General features: G+C 36.5%; 1 protein-coding gene across 12 annotated transcripts in view; it reads right to left on the bottom strand.

Moving 5' to 3' along the window:
• The window catches only part of WDR64 (WD repeat domain 64), a 127945-nt gene that overhangs the window by 7740 nt on the left and 101579 nt on the right, over positions 1–18626 (bottom strand). For 3 of the 12 annotated variants that reach the window (XM_088161553.1, XM_088161556.1, XM_088161555.1), the window contains 15 exons: positions 18174–18343; positions 17524–17700; positions 16440–16570; positions 15075–15152; positions 13309–13399; positions 11864–11906; positions 10458–10591; positions 9014–9119; positions 7330–7391; positions 6817–6926; positions 5849–6031; positions 2307–2406; positions 1676–1750; positions 1477–1510; positions 334–720 (listed from right to left, as the gene is read on the bottom strand). In XM_088161553.1, the coding sequence (XP_088017679.1) occupies positions 632–720; positions 1477–1510; positions 1676–1750; positions 2307–2406; positions 5849–6031; positions 6817–6926; positions 7330–7391; positions 9014–9119; positions 10458–10591; positions 11864–11906; positions 13309–13399; positions 15075–15152; positions 16440–16570; positions 17524–17700; positions 18174–18343 (1583 nt within the window). In that variant the 3' untranslated portion in view covers positions 334–631. Of the gene's footprint in view, positions 1–333; positions 721–1476; positions 1511–1675; positions 1751–2306; positions 2407–5848; positions 6032–6816; positions 6927–7329; positions 7392–8044; positions 8097–9013; positions 9120–10457; positions 10592–11863; positions 11907–13308; positions 13400–15074; positions 15153–16439; positions 16571–17523; positions 17701–18173; positions 18344–18626 lie in introns of those variants that run through there. The other 9 variants (XR_015802373.1, XM_088161554.1, XM_088161557.1 and 6 more) reach the window with 7 other exon arrangements.

The following is an 18626-nucleotide window of genomic DNA, read 5'->3' as shown; positions in this document are numbered from 1 at the left end:
GGATCAAACACCATTCAATACCAATGATATAGAAAACCTGCTATTTTCCCCAAAATACTAGGTAATAATATCACTAGTTATATGCATTATTCTAAGTACTCACTAAGGTGAGACACTTGGCACGATTTGTATGTTTAGACAAAGGATGAAAATATGTTCTGTGCTCTGTGTCATGTTGTGACAGTGTCTTGGAATGCTGAAATGCAAGAAAAGATTGGTGGCATCATGATGGATAATTAATTGAACATGAGCTCAGCAGGCACTTTTCTGGTTTAGAGGATGAACACACTCTTTGAAAGTGTAAGCAAGAAATGAACAGGCAAAAACAGCAGGGCATATTAACTCTTTGTTGACTTTATGATTAATCTGGTAGGAAAAAAATATTCAGAAGCTCAAACTGGACAAATGAAGAAGAGAGGAAATCAGTGATTTTGACATAGAGAGTAACTGTTAGCAAATATACATTAAATCAAATGGGCTTTTCAATATCTAGTTAAAATCATAAAGATTTGTTTTCTCTATGTTCCACTTAATCATGAAATAGATTTAAATGTAAAAAAAGAAAAGAAAAACAGAGAAAAAATAGCAAAAGAAATCTGCTAATCCACTTTAATGAAGATGCAAACTACATTTATTTGTCTTGACTCAATTCTTCAATGGAATCTGGATCCTTTTCCCGTCCCTTGTGACTGGACTTCTCAGCTTTGATCCTTTGGAGACCTTTAAAAAGTTTCACGAAGTAATTAACATACCGAGGTGAATATACCAGATTGATAGCATTTTCTAACACCACAGACAAAAAATATGTTCTTGTGCACATAGCTTACAGAAAATGTCTGATTTAATTTTGTTGTAAATCCATTGCAGTGCCATTGGCTTCAGAGTAGTTGCTCCTAATTTCCCAAGGCACAGGAACCTCTGTATTTTATTTTCTTTTTCAGGAAGAAAACAAAACACAGAATTCCAAAGTACATTAATGGTCAGAACAATAGCATACGTAATGTAAATATGTAAAAAGTAGCATAGCCAACTATGGCTCCTGAGTTTTTTTCTGACATGCTGTAATGCTGCATGTACAAGGGTTAGGTCATATATATTGGAATGCAGAGTATCCTATTAATCCCTAACCAGCCATCTGGGATCCAATTCTTATCCAAGTTAGTTCTCTAGGTACCCTCTACAGAAGGGAATCAGCACCTTTGCTAGGGGTGATTCGTTTCCTCCTATGACATGTGGGATAGACAAGCCTGTGGAATATTTGGATCTTGCTCCATAGAAGAAAAACCTAGGAAGCTTTGCTAGACAGCTTGCAATAGATCAGATCATTAATACCCATAAAATATTACTATCTTACAATACCCAAAGCTTTGGGCAGATGGGAATCAATAGATTTGGGGCTGGTTAGAAGAATTGAGTCTGAGCAAAACATTAATGACATGAGGTTGAACAGGAGGTGTAAATATCTGCAGTACTCACTTTTTGGCATGCTCACTTCAATCGGATTCTCAAGCTGCCACCGAAGTTGGATAGGTAGTAATGCAAATCATGGTAGAAAATTAAATTGACAAGCAGACAATTAACAGCAGAATGTCAGAGTATGTCACTGGAATAACATACAAGTGCTCATGGTGATGTATGAATGCCACCACAAAGGGTAGAAAACACTTGTGCTTACCTCATATATAGGAAGAAAACCAAATATTGCACCAGCCTCTTTGCTTACAAACTCAAAAGTTTCCAAAGTTTGGAACTGACCAAGGGAAGCAAAAATAAATGCATTAGTAGCTGAAGACAAAAGGTAATGAAGACATTCTTACTACAACTGCAATGACTTTTAAGGTTAAAGCCAGGTAATGATGGAAGAGCTCCACTGATATTCAATTAGAGTAGTAGGAAATGTATGTAATGAAATCTAATTCTCCTGGCTTCTGATTTCGTAGGAACCCTGAAAGAACTATTGTATGCAACCAGGGAGTCACTGTTATCCTAGTATTTTCACACATCCTTCAAGTAAACTTAAGATATTTAGGTTTCCCTTTGAAGCTGAGAAAAATTCTAGGGTTTCTTTTACATGTTTAAAACAGTGGATCAGTTTGTGCTACCTTCTAAACGGAAATTTTAAAATGTGAAAAATGAGAATGAAAACACAGACATTTCTTAGATCCCTGTTTTTGCATTTTTGTTCTAGCTTGTCCATTGAATGAGAAAGATATGTAGGGTTATTTACAGATAATTTTTAAATGAGAAATATAATTTTATTTCCTATACGTTGCACAGAACATAAATTTGTCATATACATAAGCTACCTTTTCAGAAGCCAGAGCTTTAAAATACTTGAAGCCGTGAGCTGCTTCCCCATGTCCAGCCTTTTCTAAATCTGAAGGTAATCTGGTCAGTGACTTCCACCTGTATGGAGAAGACAAAAAATCTGAAGTTCCTATCAAAATGACAGTTATGAAAACAATATTCTTATATGGCTCCAAAAGGAAATTATTTTTAAGTATAAATGATTTCACATATCTTCAAAATATAATTTATATTAGGACCTTCATAGAGTGGTTTACTAATACTTGTCAATCCAGGTATGGCTGTCACATGTAGAAGGCAGGAAATCTTAACATAAACACAATTTACAAAAGACATGTACTTACTCACTGATAATGGCTTTTCAGCACTTCCTGAAGTTCTGACTAGAACACCTGAATGTGACTTTCATAACAGAGGTGTCCTCTGCTCATATGTCTGGTTTCCAAAGTTAGTCATGAGAAGAAATTCTCTAGAGTGTCTGTTAGCACAGATTAACAGTTGCCTTTATAATCAGAAAAATAAGTCAGGTCACACCAGCTAAGGAACTACAGGGAGAAACTGAGACCAGTCTTCTACACAGTTCTATCTACCTGCTGGCATTTTTCAATAGCTCTCCTGAGATGCTTGTTTAAACTGTAAGCACTTGTGCTGTTCAAATGGGTTTGTGCCTTTTCCAGTACATGCACATTTGGGGAACACTTTCCCACAGTTTTCTCCTGGAGAAGCCGACTGGTCATGGATTGGCCAGGTGCATTGTTTGCTGGGTAAAAAATGACTGGATGGCCAGGCTCAGAGAGTGGTCATGAGTGGAGTTAATTCCAGCTGGCATCCAGTCACAAGTGGTGTTCTCCAGAGCTTACTGATGGGCCAGTTCTATTTAATATCTTTGTTGATGATCTGGAAGTGAAGATCGAGTGCACCCTCAGTAAGTTAACAGAACACAGTAAGTTGGATGGAAATGTTGATCTGCTGGACAGTGGGAAACCTCTGCAGAGGGACCTGGATAGGCTGGACCAATGGGCTAAGGCCAGCAGTATGAAATTCAATACGGCCAGGTGCCAGGTCCTGCCCTTGGGTCACAACAACCCCTGATAGCACTACAGGCTGGGGGCAGAGTGGCTGGGAAGTTGCCTCGTGGAAAAGGGCCTGGAGGTGCTGGTTGACAGTGGCTGAGCCAGTGTGTACCCAGGTGGCCAAGGAGGGCAATAGCACATAGTCACTAGCTCAGTTGGTAGAGCATGGTGCTCATAATGCTAAAGTCGTGGGCTTGATGCCTGTATTCATTCACTTTGGAACTGGACTTGATGATTCTTGTGGGTCCCTTCCAACTCAGAATATTCCGGGATATTCAATCAGTGATATAAAAATAGTGTGGCAAGCAGGACTATGGGTAATTGTCCCCCTTTATTGGCACTGGTAAGGGACACTTCAAGTGCTGTGTCCAGTTCTGGGTCCTTCAATTCAGGAAGGATGTTGAGGTGCTAGAGTGTATCCAGGGAAGGGCAACAGAACTGGTAAAGGATTGAGAGGACAAATCTTATGAGGAGCAGGTGGGAGAGCTGGAGTTATTTAGACTAGAGAAAAGGAGGCTGAGGGGAGACCTTATTATCTCTAAAACTGCCTGAAAGGAGGCTGTAGCCAGGTGGGGGGTCGGCCTCTTCTCCCAGATGACAACAGGACAAGAGCAAATGGCCTCAAGCTCCACCAGGGGAAGTTTAGATTAGATATTAGGAAAAATTTGTTTGCTGAAAGGGTAGTCAGGCATGGGCACAGGCTTCCCAGGGAGGTGGTGGAGTCACTGCTCCTGAAAGTGTTCAAAAGGCATCTGGATGTAGCACTTGAGGGATATGGTTTAGAAGTGAATATGGTGGTCCTTGGTTAATGGTTGGACTCGATGATCTTAGAAATATTTTCCAACCTTAATGGTTCTATGATTCCATGAATATATATCTGTTAATAACACTTGTAACGTGATTTGTTAATTGAGATCCTAAAATGTTATCTTAGTAATGAATATCGTATGAGTTATCCAATACCTGAATTATACTAGCATCACAAAGACAAGTGACTTGACAATTGTGTGCATCCTGCAAGGAACAAATCCTAGCCTTCGTAAGTAACACAGCCTTTTGGTTGGCTAGTTCTCTGCTACAATATTTGGTACAGTTAATCCAGAGGAATCAAGTCACTCTTGAGGTGACAGCACACAAAGTTGGTGGAATGATAAGACTGAAACTTTCTATTGCACAGAGTGTGGCTGCTTTTTTTCCTCAGCTCTCTACACAGTTAAGCATTTCTCATTTTCTTGCTCTTTGTCTGTTTAGTTAATGTGTTTAAATGTGTGACAGCCATTCTCCTTTACTGAAATATTTGAAGAACCCTCAAAAAGTAGTCAGAGTGTGACACAGGCAGGTAATTTATGGAAAGTTTCTTTCAGGTTAGCTGACTCAATGATAGTATCTTTGGTTCCAGAGGTTTCAAACTGGCTGCTGACTATTCAGAGGAACTACAGGGGTCCTTCAAACAGTCAAGCACTTGTCTGTATTGATGAGTTACTGTTCTGACTGCAGTGACACTACTCATATTAGTGAGAACTTCATGGAATAATAATTATTAGCAGGATACCAAATTAAATGTGGCAACAGTAAAGCACCTTAGAGATTTTCCCTTGTCCCAAATTGCTTTGGTTGAAAGGCAGCCTAAGAATCGACATGGTATATGAAACCTTACCATTAAACAATGCAGGACTTTTTAAGCCTCCTGAATAGTTTTTTTCCCTATCTGGATTACTTTGTTACTTAAGACATTGTGTGCATTGCCTTTGAAGATGCCCTCTTTAATCCTCTTTAATATTTCTGTTCACTTGGTCAATCCACTAATTAGTGAACCAGGACTAGAAATATGTACTTAAACTAAAGAGTCAAGGCTCTCTGACTTGACTTGTAACTAACCCACATCCCTTAAAAACTCTACCTAGAAGAACAGTTCAACACTGCTATTGAACACACATTTATGCCAGTTTCAGAATGCCATGATCTGTGAATCTGCTAGGCATGTATGCGAATGTATCCATAACATCCCAACAAATTTAAGATGACCACTTCCTAAACTGAAAGATTAAATTTGGTTTATTCTTTTAGAAGGATTTGAGTTTTGCTTGAAACTATTCACATTAAGCTTTTTCAGTAAATTTTTGGAGATCCAGAAATATAGCAACTTTAGGAATTTGAAAGGTAACAGGCTGCTAACCTGAACAGCACATATAATATATCACCTCTAATTAGGCTAAAAGCTGAGACAAGTATCTAGTCATCACTATTGCTAAGTTCAAACCTTGAATATCACCTAATCCTGAATATCACCAAATCATAAAAAGGAAAAGATTCATCCATACTGGGTCAAAAACCATCTTTAGGAAGATTTTTCCGAATAAAATAGTAATTCTAATTTTCTTCTGGCCTGCAGATGAAAGGTGTTTTTAAAGCATATTTTCAAAACTGATGCCCCAATCATACATGCATGTAAATATATGAGATCTTACTTGTCTCTGTCCAGCATGAGAGGATATTTAACCTTCTTTTCCATATGTTTGCTCTCCTCTTTAATTATAGCAGGAAAATTACTAACATCAGAAGGTAAAATCAACCGACTGGTATCTGATAATTCAAACTTCCTGGCTTGTCCAAAGTAACCGAAATAGTATCCAGTCATGGCATGCCAAAGTCTACAGACATAGTGGAAGCAGTGCCAAAGGACAGAAAAGAAAAATGGATATTTTTAGAAGTAGAGCAGAAGTGAGATAATATCTGTGTACATTATCAAATTCTGCAGCACTGTTCTAGAGTTCAGTGTGCTAGCCATAAAAAACATCAATGAGATTGTTTATATAATTTAAATAATTTGAGAGTGGAAAAAAAAATTCAGAAGGTTGTTGTAAAAAACAGAAAGAAAACCAGTTCATGCTTGTATTTATGAAAATGAAAAGTAAATGTACCAAAATCCTGAATTGTTCCTGTGGTAAAGTGCTGCCACCAGTGCAGGATCCTACACAAAATTTTTTTATTTATACTTCCAGAAAACCGAAAGAAACCCCTTCAAATGTACTTGTTAGCCAAGAAGGAGCTATAGTTGCCTATGAAGTGTCTTCAAGCTTCCATGGTCTAATTGTATACACACTGATTAGATGCCATGCTTAGGATCCATGTCAATTTAACAAGTATTGAAAGCTAAAATAGGATTAGAACAGGAGGTAATTTTTAAAATGATATAGCCATTACCTATGTGTTCAAAGTAAAGCAAGGGCTGAAAGAAAATGACAGTCTGCAAAAGATCTGACTTCCAGAGAAGTGTTACATTAAAACCAGCTCTTTTGGGTGCAGAACAGAAAATGCACTCAGAATTTTACTTTTTTTTAAGTTCTAGCCTATATACAAGTGCAGCAAGAAAAGGAACTTTGAAGATAGCTCAACTGATTTGCCATAGCGGTAAGAAGTGTTAGTTATTTTATACCTGACTGAACCATCAATGGATGCTGTCACTATCACATTTTTCTCCTCTTCTATAAATAATTCAACCACTTCAGTAGCATGCGCCCTCCAGCAGAGCTCCTCCCTTATCTCCTGAGGGGAAAAAAGCAACATAACCACATTTGAGGCAGTTCTGTACCCCACCATGGCTGCTAGCTTAGTGGATTTATTAGTGTGTCTTTCTGAAAATTAGAAGAGATGAAAAAATAATCCCTCCATGAAACAGCCTGCAAATGGCATGTAGTAGAAACACCACCCAGGGGACATGAATAAATTCATTCTTAATATACCTTCTTTGAACACAATGAAATAATGTTAACACCATTCTACTTACACTTTTCTATTTTTTTTTCATAGCATCAAGTTATTATTTCAAGCACAAAACATGATTTTTATATACAGAAAACATTTTTATCCCTGTAGAGCTCTGCATTTTTTTTTCTATTTGTCTGGGTATACTGTTCAAGTTAAGAAGATCTGAAAGATAATTCTTTACATTTTTTTTATTTCGTGGATCTTCTAAGAATGAAGCCATGTTCCAGCGAATAATATATCCCTCTGTTTAAGAAAGGAGAAAGCAAAACATCAGTAAGTTTCTTCAGTTCTACACCTTCACTTGTTGGTGCCGTTTACTCTCAGTAGACACTGGGCAGAATGAAGCAGAGAACACAGGTCAGTTAGTTTATAGTGAATACAACTATCTTACAGGCAAGCTCAGAGTACAAATAATGGACTGTTCATGAATATGCAAAGAAACACATATGCTAGTTGTGAACAATGTGTCATTAACTGGATAGGTTGAAATGGAAGTAAAGTAAAACTTTTTCTTTAAATTATGAGAGTGAGAAACAAGAGTCATCTTATCAAGACAGTTGTCTGTTGCTCAGCCGAGGTATGAGAGCTTCCTGGGGATTACATTGTTTTTCAATCCTGGTAAAATGGACAAAGTTTAATTGTATACATAATGAATGCTTAGTATTTTACAACCTTTTAGTGCACACATGTAACACTAGAATCAAAGAACCACCTTCCTTACTACCCACACCTGCTCTGTTTCCTAGGCTCCCTCTTTCCTGGTGAAGTTGCCTCTTTTAACTTCTACTACAAGACAGAGGGATATTTTGTGTAATTCCAACTTTCAAAACCAGTCACATCTGATTTCTAGGACTGTACATTTGCAAGCAAGGGAGCAGGCAGGCAGAGAAACTGACCTTATCATAACAATGAAAAATCTGCCGTGGGGAAAGGAAATTGGTAGCAGCACTGTAGATAAAAGAGAAGAGTGTGGAAAGCATGAAAAGCAAATACACAGTGACACAAAGACAAAAAGGCAAAGGGAGAGTATCAAATGAATAGATAGTAGGGCGGATATTTTCCAAAATTAATTGAAATACTGTTCAGTGCATGTTGCCTTTCTGAACTCATTTACACATTTGAATCAGAGAGGAGTGGAAACTCCATATCATTCTCAGTATAAAAGTCAAATTATTGCTCAATTTTAAAACAAAAGGGGAAAAATCCCTTGTTCCATCCAATATCTGACCACATAAGAGCAGGAAGCTGGAAGTATATCTTTAAAAAGAAAAGTGACACATTATGTCAGACACAGAAATGGAAAATTGCCAGGGTGATCCCAATGGTTTGAAGAAGAATCAGAGAGCAGATAAACTTTTGAAAATTCTGCCAAAGGAAAGCCAGACGTCACGTGAAATTAAAAGTCTAGTAATGAGCTGCTAGCATAGAAAAGTGCTTTTCCTATATAGCTGTGCCATTATTGTGCACTCCATTTCAGTGTTTGAATCACTGCCCTTGGTAAAGCCCAAGTTGCAACTTTTTATTTAGTATTATTACCATGGAACTGAAATGTTTGCTTGTTCTTAGCAATATGCCCTTGGGACCAATATCAAAATTTAGATGGAAAGTATATTCAGGGCATGTGAATGAAGAAAATTTTAGTGTCTTTTATGAAAACAATTCTACTGATAACACTATAACACTAAGCTTTAATCTACCATCATTTTATAAAACAAAACACCTTTTACATTTATTTAATTATAGCTTTGACAGAAAAAACCTAGCAGCACTTGGATCATTGTTTCCACATTTCTGGCACATTTACAGCATGATATTGTCTTGTCCTACTGACTCTCCTGAACAGAATGATTAACATGTTTACTCACTTTTACTGCCTGCCAAAAGAATTTTAGTGAAGATGTCTGTACACAGCGCTGTCAGAGGACCTGAGGGATGTTCTGAAAATGGCAGAAGTTCTTTCATCAAGTTTCCCTAAAACAAACAAACTCCACATATTTATCTTATAACACCCACATTAAAAATATAAATTCATCCGAATTCGAGTGCCATTGATTTTATCTAGTCAACATTATTGAGTTCATATCTATTCAGAGAGCTGCTAAGAACGTAAATTCCTAAGTCTACTGGATTGCTGTCTCTTGTACGTTGAAAGGAGAAGCTGTTTAATTCTTTGGGCAAGTCAGTCTAGTTGTGCCTACCCCTACTTCATCACTTACCCCTCATTTGCTATGGGATAACATCAGTATGCCCCTCATTTGCCATTGAAATGTTGTTTTTTGCTGCAAATGGGCCCAAAATGTCTCCTTCACCAATTTGTTCTATTTTTCAAGTTAGCACCAGTAGATTTTCTCCATTATTGCCTTTTCAGCATTGAGAGGATGTGAGGGAGAGTGTCTTGCTCATAAGGAGATTCTTATTTTGTCATCCATTTAAATAATGATAACATTCCAGTGATAACACCACTGGTATACGAACCTGAAGATTCCTATAGGAATCTAAGCACACTAACTGTGAAGAAAACAAAATTCAACAAAGCTCATACCTACTATACTTGGATACATTTACCATAATTTTCTATTTTTGCATAAAACATCGGCAAAGTTACCTCACCATCTTTCGGAAAAATTCTTCCCATGACTTGTTTTAGCTGGGATTCCTGGTAAAGCCTTACATGGCTGACTTTTTATGATCACTGTCTGCCACAATGACCTATATTACCAATCAACCAATCATATAGTGGTTCTTTCCCTCTTGCTGTAGTCACTTTGTGTATCTTACTTAGAGTAACATGATGTCTGGAAGTCTTATAGATCTGAGGTGATATGACAAATAAGCCTGTGCCATTTGGCTGCATGACTGGCTTTTCAAGCCCGTAGCAGCTGTAGATGCAATGTGTTAGGACACTGTTCTCTCCTGGCTTGTTACCCTACTAGTGCTAGCTGGCTTGTACAATTTTCCAGACATATTTATCCTCTTTCGAGAGTAGGACACTCTGTCTTGCCTATCATCCTTTCTTAGAAGGTAAATGTTGTGGGTGAAAAATCAAATTCTAGACTTTCACATAAATTTAGAGTCAGTTTGTTATACTTATTTCAAATCATGTTTCCTTGCTTTCCACTTGCCATTAAGCCCTGATGCAGTTACGAAAGCAGAACTAATTTGTGTCTATGGAAAAAACTGATAACCAAAAGATGCAATAAATATCTGCACTTGCTGCTGCAATTCCTAGTTAGAGTGCAATTTTCCAAAGATTCGTGGAATTATCTTCTCAATGTTCCAGTCCCATCCCAAAGACATTCAGTTAGCTACCTGAATACTCCATAGGCGGATACAGCTGCTTTCATGGGCAGAAGCCAGTATAGGTGACTGTCCTGCTTTAGCCTTCAACAACTGTACACTCATCTCTGGATTTTGGGAGTTCTTACGGCTAGGTGTTTCTTCTGCTTTGGAACACAAATGATCATGTATTTTCTCAAAAGGTTTTAGTATTGCTTTTCAATGCATGGAAATTACATAACACTAGAAAAAGAATGACATTTGAAAATAAAGTGCATTTTCAAGATGGCATTATTTTTAAAACATTAGAGGTATGGATAAAGACAACTGAAAAGAAATGGGAACAATCTTCATTATCTTATCTAAACCAGCCAGAACTATTGCTCAATGATGCAGGGGAACCTTATTTAGAAGAGAGCCATAGATTTTACAGGAACTGCAAGCACAAGTGAGAATGGAGGAGGAGTGCAGGACATCAGGACAGCTACCAGGCAGATCTCTGCATGAGGCTTCTAGAGATAACAATGAATTCAGCAATGAAATTTAATAGCTAAATGACACTTAATAATTCTGGAATCATAGATTTCTATACTTATTTCTCCAACTGAAAACTTTTGCTAAATGCAAGGAGATTTAGCAAAAAAAAAAAAAAAAAAAGGGTCACAGAGACCCTTTTTGAGTTTCTGCTGTGACTTTCCCAGAGCTGGAGATGCTGGCAGGATCTTCACAGACATTCAGCAGATGCAAGACCTAACATGAGTGTCTACTTCATTGGGCAACTACAAGGCTTACAAATATTCTAGTTTTAGGGAGTGCTTTCTTTCCCAAATAAATTAATCTTAAATCCATATTGCAGATCAAATTTCTTATTATTGGGAAATTCTGCTTTCCAGGAGAGGATTTCTAAGGGATTCAGAAGAATCTAGAGGATTTACTTCTTGCAAATTCACCAACTCATTTACACAGCTTTAACTCTTACGCACTACGCTCTCTTGATTATGATTTTTTAAAGACAGATACCATAATGAAGAATTTTTTTTCTAAAATTTCACCTAGTTTTGAAGCTTTTGTGAGGTCATTTACTGATGCTTGACTCAAGTTGGCTCTTCGTATACAATTTCAATAATTCATTGCTTCAATATTTATGTAGAAGAAAAGTGTGCATAGTTGACATTCTTAAGCTCTGAAAGTGCTATCATGTCTACTAGGAGAAAAAAGCAATTAAAGTCTTGCATATCCTGCATCCTGGCCTGGCTTTTGGGAAATAACTGCAAATCAGGAGGGAGCAGGAGATGATGAGATCTGTCATCCATATACCAAAGGTATACCCAATTATTCTAAACACAGTTTGTCAGACAAACTGACAAACTCAGTTTCTACAATAATCTGGGCAGAACTCATGGATCTGCATCAAAAAGAATGAAAACTGCTTTCCATACCTGTTTTAATTTCAGTATTAATTTCATCACTTTCTGCATTTTCCTAAAAGAAAGGAATAAAATGTAAGAGAATTAGGAAGTGGAATTTGGGTGTACACAGAACAGTTCACTAGTTGAAATGATTTTAAAAACGTATTTTTTTCAGTTGGATTATTCAAATATTTCTCAAATTTCCACTGAGTATAAACAAGAAACATTTTATTTGAAGATAATCAACATATTAACAAATCATTAAATTAATGAGAATTAAGGAGCATGTCAAACGTAAATTTGGCTGAATAGTCTTAATTTCTTAAGACAAGCAAAGTCAATCACTTACAACCATGTGAATGTAACCTAGATCTCTCTGAGAGTGTAATTCAGAACCTGCATATAGTCTTGTTACTGCCTTGAGCAAAAATTAACGCAGTGTATAAATACATTTATACATATACAAACATTGACTCATGTCTGCATATTCAGTAAGAGAATTTTCACAAATCCTCATTTTTTTCTTGCCTCACAGGCTTCTGAGGATCCCTAAGACTGACAGTAATCAGTATACTGACCTCAGAAATTGCCAAGTCAAATAAGGCAGGGAAAACTCGGGCTGCAAGTGTTTGAGGTATTTCAGAAGAGGATAAATCACTTAAATCTCATCCTACACATTTATACGTAAGGCTTGATGTATGGGACTTCTAGGGATCTTTTTAAAGCTGCAAATCACTTTCCATTTGTTATTCTAATGAGGACACAGCACAATGTATTGGGTACTTTAGTTTGCAGATGGCAATTAAGCCAGTGTTTGCTCGGGAATCTACCTAAGTACCTTGTTCTGCAGAAACAACATGCTGGTAAGAATCTGAGAGTTAGCAGGATTTTCCTCTTTTTGCCTACTTACTTTTTATTGCTCGGCAAGTATGGCATGTCCTTCTGGCATATAAGGGCAAAAAGTGTCAGAAAAAACATAATGCTATCCTTAGCAAAAATATACTGATTGAGATACTGATACAATGATGGTAAAAAAAAAACACAAAAAGAAACAAACAAAACCAAACAAAAAAAGCCCTTTCATTTGAAAGAGTGTTTCCGAGCAAGTGTGGCTGCAATGTAGAAGTGGTTCTGCTTTTATTCAAGTACTTCATGATTTGTCTATTTTATCTTCCCCTTGAATCCTTGTATATCCCCATTTGAAAGTCAGAATTACTAGTGATAAGTATCTGCCAAACACTTTGACAGGCAGCTATTCCATGTGTCACAAAGCCAGCTGACTAACAAAGGATTCTTAAAGCACTGCCACAGTCAGTTTAACAAAGCTAAATAAAGTTAATTTCTTCATAATTCTTAATATTAATTTTGCAGATGCACATGGAGGGATTTTAGTACGTTACAGTACTTTAAAACCAAAACCGAAAAGAAAACAGAAATTTGTTTTGAATGCTACCAAATCCATCAAACCACCATACCTCCTCATGCAGGTCCAAAGAACTTCCCTGCTCCGAAATGGCACTGGCATCACTCCTCACAGAAGGAGTAGGGGACATGGCACTTCTTTTCCTGTGTGAAAGAAATTATTGAAGATCACTGACATTCTTGAAGATACTATTTGATATCTGGAAATCAACATCATCCAGCATTAAAAAGGTATAATAAAATAGTACATGAACTGATTAGACTGATTCAACTATGGGTCATTGATTTTATATATATTTTTTAAAGTTACTAGGCAATATTTGCATATTACACTGCCAACCTCTCCAGGCAGGAGTTTTGAGCTAACGAAATCCATAGTAAATGTAAAGTAACATTGGTATTCATCCTTAAGGCATGAAAAGGAAAAATTAACTGCATGCCTATGGCTTGTTCCCTTTCATTTTATACAGTACTTTCTCTGCAAATAGTTTTCAATTAATTACAGAAACTTATTTTCTAATTTGTTATGAAAACTCTCAATAATGAGGTATTGTGGAAGAAAAGAAGGAAAAAAATGGATGTGATCTTCAACGGTTTTTTTTCTGAGTCAAGAAATGTTCTGACTGTTAATAAGTGGTTCTTGCCACATAGCACACTAATGTCAAGGCTGCTCTGTTTTTGGCAAGAGTATCTGAATAACTGGGACAGTTAGAAAGTATGTGGCTGGGGTAGTCCATTTAAATTTGGTCAGGTGGCCATAAATTTGCAATTTTCTGTGTTTGATTTTACAGATTTGCTATCATGCTTGAACATTTTTTTGTTTGTTTGTATGATCAAATTTATCCAGGTATCTTCCCAGTAAATACAAAACATCCTAAGACTGTATGATTTTCCAAGTCACTGTATGATCCTCCTGTTTAAGAACAGTAAAAGCTTATAATCATTTATAAAAAATCTATTTATGAATTTTAATAACTCAATTTTTATTTAGCTAGGATTTCTTAAACTAATTGTTAAGTTATAATGTCAAAAAGAGAATTTATGTTCAATTAAGTAACCCTGACATCAAGTAGCATAAGCCATTTTAAAGCAACATAAGACTGTAAACCAGCTTAATGGTTCACAAGAGCAAAAAAGCTGTCTAGTTGTTAAAAGCTTAAAGCTGCATAAGTATTTAAGCCATACTGAATCCTTTTGGCTATCATTGCCTTTGCATATCCATTGGAAGACAAACGTTTCTGAAATGATGTGCAGGTGCAATGCCTTTCTTTCAAAATGAGCATATTTAGCTAAAATTCTTTTTTTCATGAAACACTACCAACCTATGGAAGCTTCTAGATTGTTTTAAGAGGAATCTTGTGGCTACTTGTGGCCTACTTCGATGTGCTTGCCTCTTTGCTGAGAGTATCTAAAAGCAGGAGGATTTTATCAGGTCTAAAATAAAGAAAAAGCCTGCTGCCACACAATTATCTCACAGAGATAAAAGAAGTTATGGTACACTGGAAAACTGATACTGGGCAAAGGGTACGTTCTGTTGAATTCTTCAACATAACTGAGACTTATGAGATCATTTAGAGGAAAAACGGAGAACTGAATGAAAAAATAGCACATTGTTTGACAAGCATTATGATAGTTTAAGAATGGGTAAGCTAATTAACTATATGGACTTGCATTGATTAAATAAAAATAAATTCTCAATTCAATTAGATTTTATCTCATATTCTCAAATTCTTGGAGAAACATTACATCATTTACAACATTACTACAACAAAATTCCAAGTGACTTTGCCTGTCCCCAAAGAAGATCAAATACAGTTACCTGGAAGAGGAAACACTATGTATGAGGAATAATATGGCATTGACACCAGAGCCCTGGTTGTCTTCAGTAGTTTTACCCCTGAAAACAAAGATATTTGTACAGGATATGTCAGATAGGTTGTGTATTGTTCCAGAAAATGCTTCACATTTAACTTGTAATTAAAAAAATTTTAAACTTTTCATTTCCCAGAATGCATGCCGACTAAAGTTTTAGACAGTTTTTCAGAATCAGTGAATCAGTTATGATGGTTTAATGTCAGTGGAGAGGACTTACAGAATGTGCCTGTGCCAGGAAAACCAGGTATCTGATGGAATGATAAAAATTTCATTCAGCCAAGTATTTTCTTGAGGATTAGTATTTCAGAAGAAAATGAAGTAACTTAACTAGCTAAGTTAGTGTTAGCAATGTACCTTTTTCCTGGCACTCAAACAGTGATGTGAACCCTAGGTAAAGTACTCTATTTACAAAGCATTGACTTTCCTGTCTTCTATGCTTCAATATAAATTGTATGACTCAAATATGGGGGAGTAAATATAAAGAAAGAGCCACAGTCTGAACTGCAGTAAAGGTTTGATTATTTTCCATGGTACAGAAAACTCACCTCACTTTCTCACAAACTTGCCAATTTTATACATGAAGGATGAAGTGAAACTCGTGGGTAGGATAACTAAATACTGACTTTGTATGGTCCTAAAAGACATGTATTCCTTCAGTAACACAGGAATACTGCCATGCTGCTCCACTCAGTGTAACCGGACATATTGCCATTGTTCAGTTTACTGACGTAGCAGCTTAGTGGGCATATGAATATCTGGACCCATCCTATGCTCACTCTTTGTCACTTTCTCTGAAAGATCTTTACTCTCAAACCTCCAAAATCGCATCATGTTTCTTCTCATTGAATGTGACTTCTAGTCTTCTAGGTATGGACAGTGATCGAGATATGATAATGTAGAACATCTGCAATTATCATCTGAAGCAGCATTACTTCCAAATGTCCTCCCAAACACAAAACTTCCAAAATAAGGATGTTTCTCAGCTCAGTAGCAGCCTCTACACAATGACTAGAGTGATTTATATTGTGAGAATTTCCTTCAGTGGCAGTGCTGAGTTATGTTAAAACATTATTTTTAATTACATCATCTCTTCCCCAGATGACTCTCCTGATCACTTCTCCTACCTTTAATGTCAAGATTAGCTGGTAAAGTAATTTGAAGTGGGAGGGAGGAGGGCCCACATAAATTGCTACTTTAATTCCTGCTTGTAAATCACCCTTTATATTTGGGCATATTGGAATTTCCTGTATGCCATTTGAAAAGTTTGTAGGACATACAGGAGATCAAAAGGCATGAAAGTAATACTTACAGGCATTTCACAGAGGCAGATTCAAAATCCCACAAATTTATTTCACCATTTGCACTTCCTGTTGCTATCAATCTGCATCCTTCTACTTTTAAAACATCAAAACACTTAATATCCACAGAAGATAAAAAAGTCTACAAAGAAGATTAAAAGAAAAAATGGAGTAGGACTAAGAGTGGAATACTACAGATAGTGAAATATTTTAAATTAATCTAATAAGATACCTAAATGGACAGTGTCTACAACAACTGCATATGGGATGCTATTTTAATACTATTGTATTTGAGCTACATAGAAGCACCAGAGGAAGCAGAGAGTGAAAGTATTAGGATACTCCCTGCTGCAGAGGACAAGGGCCTCCAACCTGACCTGCTTTATACAACACAGTTGCAATTTGAGCATGTGAAAACAGGTGTAAAGGGCTAAAGATTAATCAAAAGTAGGTATCTGTGGAGATATTCTAATCAAGTAAAGGAAGAAGTTACCAAACAGAGATATAATGACTTTTCTATAAACATCATCCACATCTGTTACACAGTTAGTGAAATTTTACAAGACGGGACTTAAGTCTTGTGGACTATTCAAATTAAATCAAAACATAAATTGAAACAAAAATTTGACATTTTACTTTACCAAAGCAGTAAGAGGAGAAAATGGAACCACTCTGATACTCAGTTTGATCTTTCTGTGCCACTACTACTAAAGGTCAGCCTAGCTATAGGAAGAAAGACATTTCTAGAGGTGTTTATGAGAGAACCTCAACCTTACACTATATTGTGTAGGAATGTGCAGTGTATGTTTAGAGCAACTCTAACTCCTTAATTATGGTGATAACCATGCAATGGACTTCTAGGAAGACATAGCCCTTAGTCACTTTCTTACGTGATTTATTACGTGTATTTATTTCAGTGTACTAAAAAGTCTGTAATCACAGAATCATAGAACCTATAAGGTTGTAAGGGACCACAATGGGAAATAATTATTTGGTTCTTGTTTCATTGCTAAAACATGAAATCTTTGTGAGTACAGTAAACATTTTACTTTCCAAACTTCTGTAAATTATGTGAAACTTTGAAGTGTTTCTCACCTCTGTATCATTTCTCATGGAACTGGTGTTACATAGAAGCCGAATCTCTGGAAAAAAATCTTGTGTTTCTAAGGAGCTAGGCTTCAGGGCCAGATACACAACTGGATTCCTTCGTGGAAATGGCACTATCTCAGAAAGCACCCATGTGACATATAGATCTGTTTGAGCTGAGTCACCCTGTTAAAATAACTGACTTAATGAAAGAGGAAAGAAAAGATTTCTTTATTCATAAAGAATTATAGCAAGCGTGTATCCTGTTTAGATACACACTTAAAATATAGCTTGTTTTCTGTGACAAATATTATCTTAAGAAGCTCTTCTTATGGACTAAACACCATCTGTAGTAACAATACCAATATTTTAAAGCCCTTACCTCACAGGATCTGTAACTAATGAAACCTCAATCACAAATGAATAAGCAAACTCTAGGAAAAAATTATGAGAATGCTGAAAACCAGTGATGGACTAATAAACATTTTAACAGTAGACAGAAGGGCAAAAAGCTAAGTTGACTACATTGAAAAAGTAGATTGTTCCTTGACAGTTTCTAGAAGATTATTTACTAATTAATAAAAAAGTCTTATTTTACTTCAGAAATGAGGGGCTACCAAATTAAATTAGTGGGGGGGAAAGAAGCATATTTGAAAAACCTGAATGATTTTTATCTTCCCTCTCTGCTCCAAAACAATAACTGCATGTTGATCCTCATCAGCCTTCAGATATACTATCTTCAGCACTCGATGCTCATCATTGCTGTGTTGTGCTAAAGGCAAGGCTTTAACTTCTTGCCCACTTTCAAACTCCCAGATTTTCACTGTTCCTGCACAGGAATGACAAAAATGTAGAAAAGGGAATGAACTTTTAGCAATAACCTGTGCTGCAAATCCAGAAGCTTAATTTGGATCAAACAGGGAAAAGAGAAAGAAAGAAAATCCAATCTGAGGTCAAGAGCTAGGTCACTGGTCTTTCAAAAATTCTAACTGTGTGTTTCTTAGCAAAGCAGCTGTAGGGATAAAAAAAACTTACCAGAAAACATCACTACCCTCTCAATTTTTCTATCTTTTTTCCACGTCTTTTTTTTTGTGCAGCCCAGGATAAAAGAT

The sequence above is a fragment of the Sturnus vulgaris genome, chromosome 3, assembly GCF_052056855.1.
Source record: "Sturnus vulgaris isolate bStuVul1 chromosome 3, bStuVul1.hap1, whole genome shotgun sequence".
Classification (NCBI taxonomy): domain Eukaryota; kingdom Metazoa; phylum Chordata; class Aves; order Passeriformes; family Sturnidae; genus Sturnus; species Sturnus vulgaris.
This window is presented reverse-complemented; position numbering and strand designations above follow the sequence as displayed.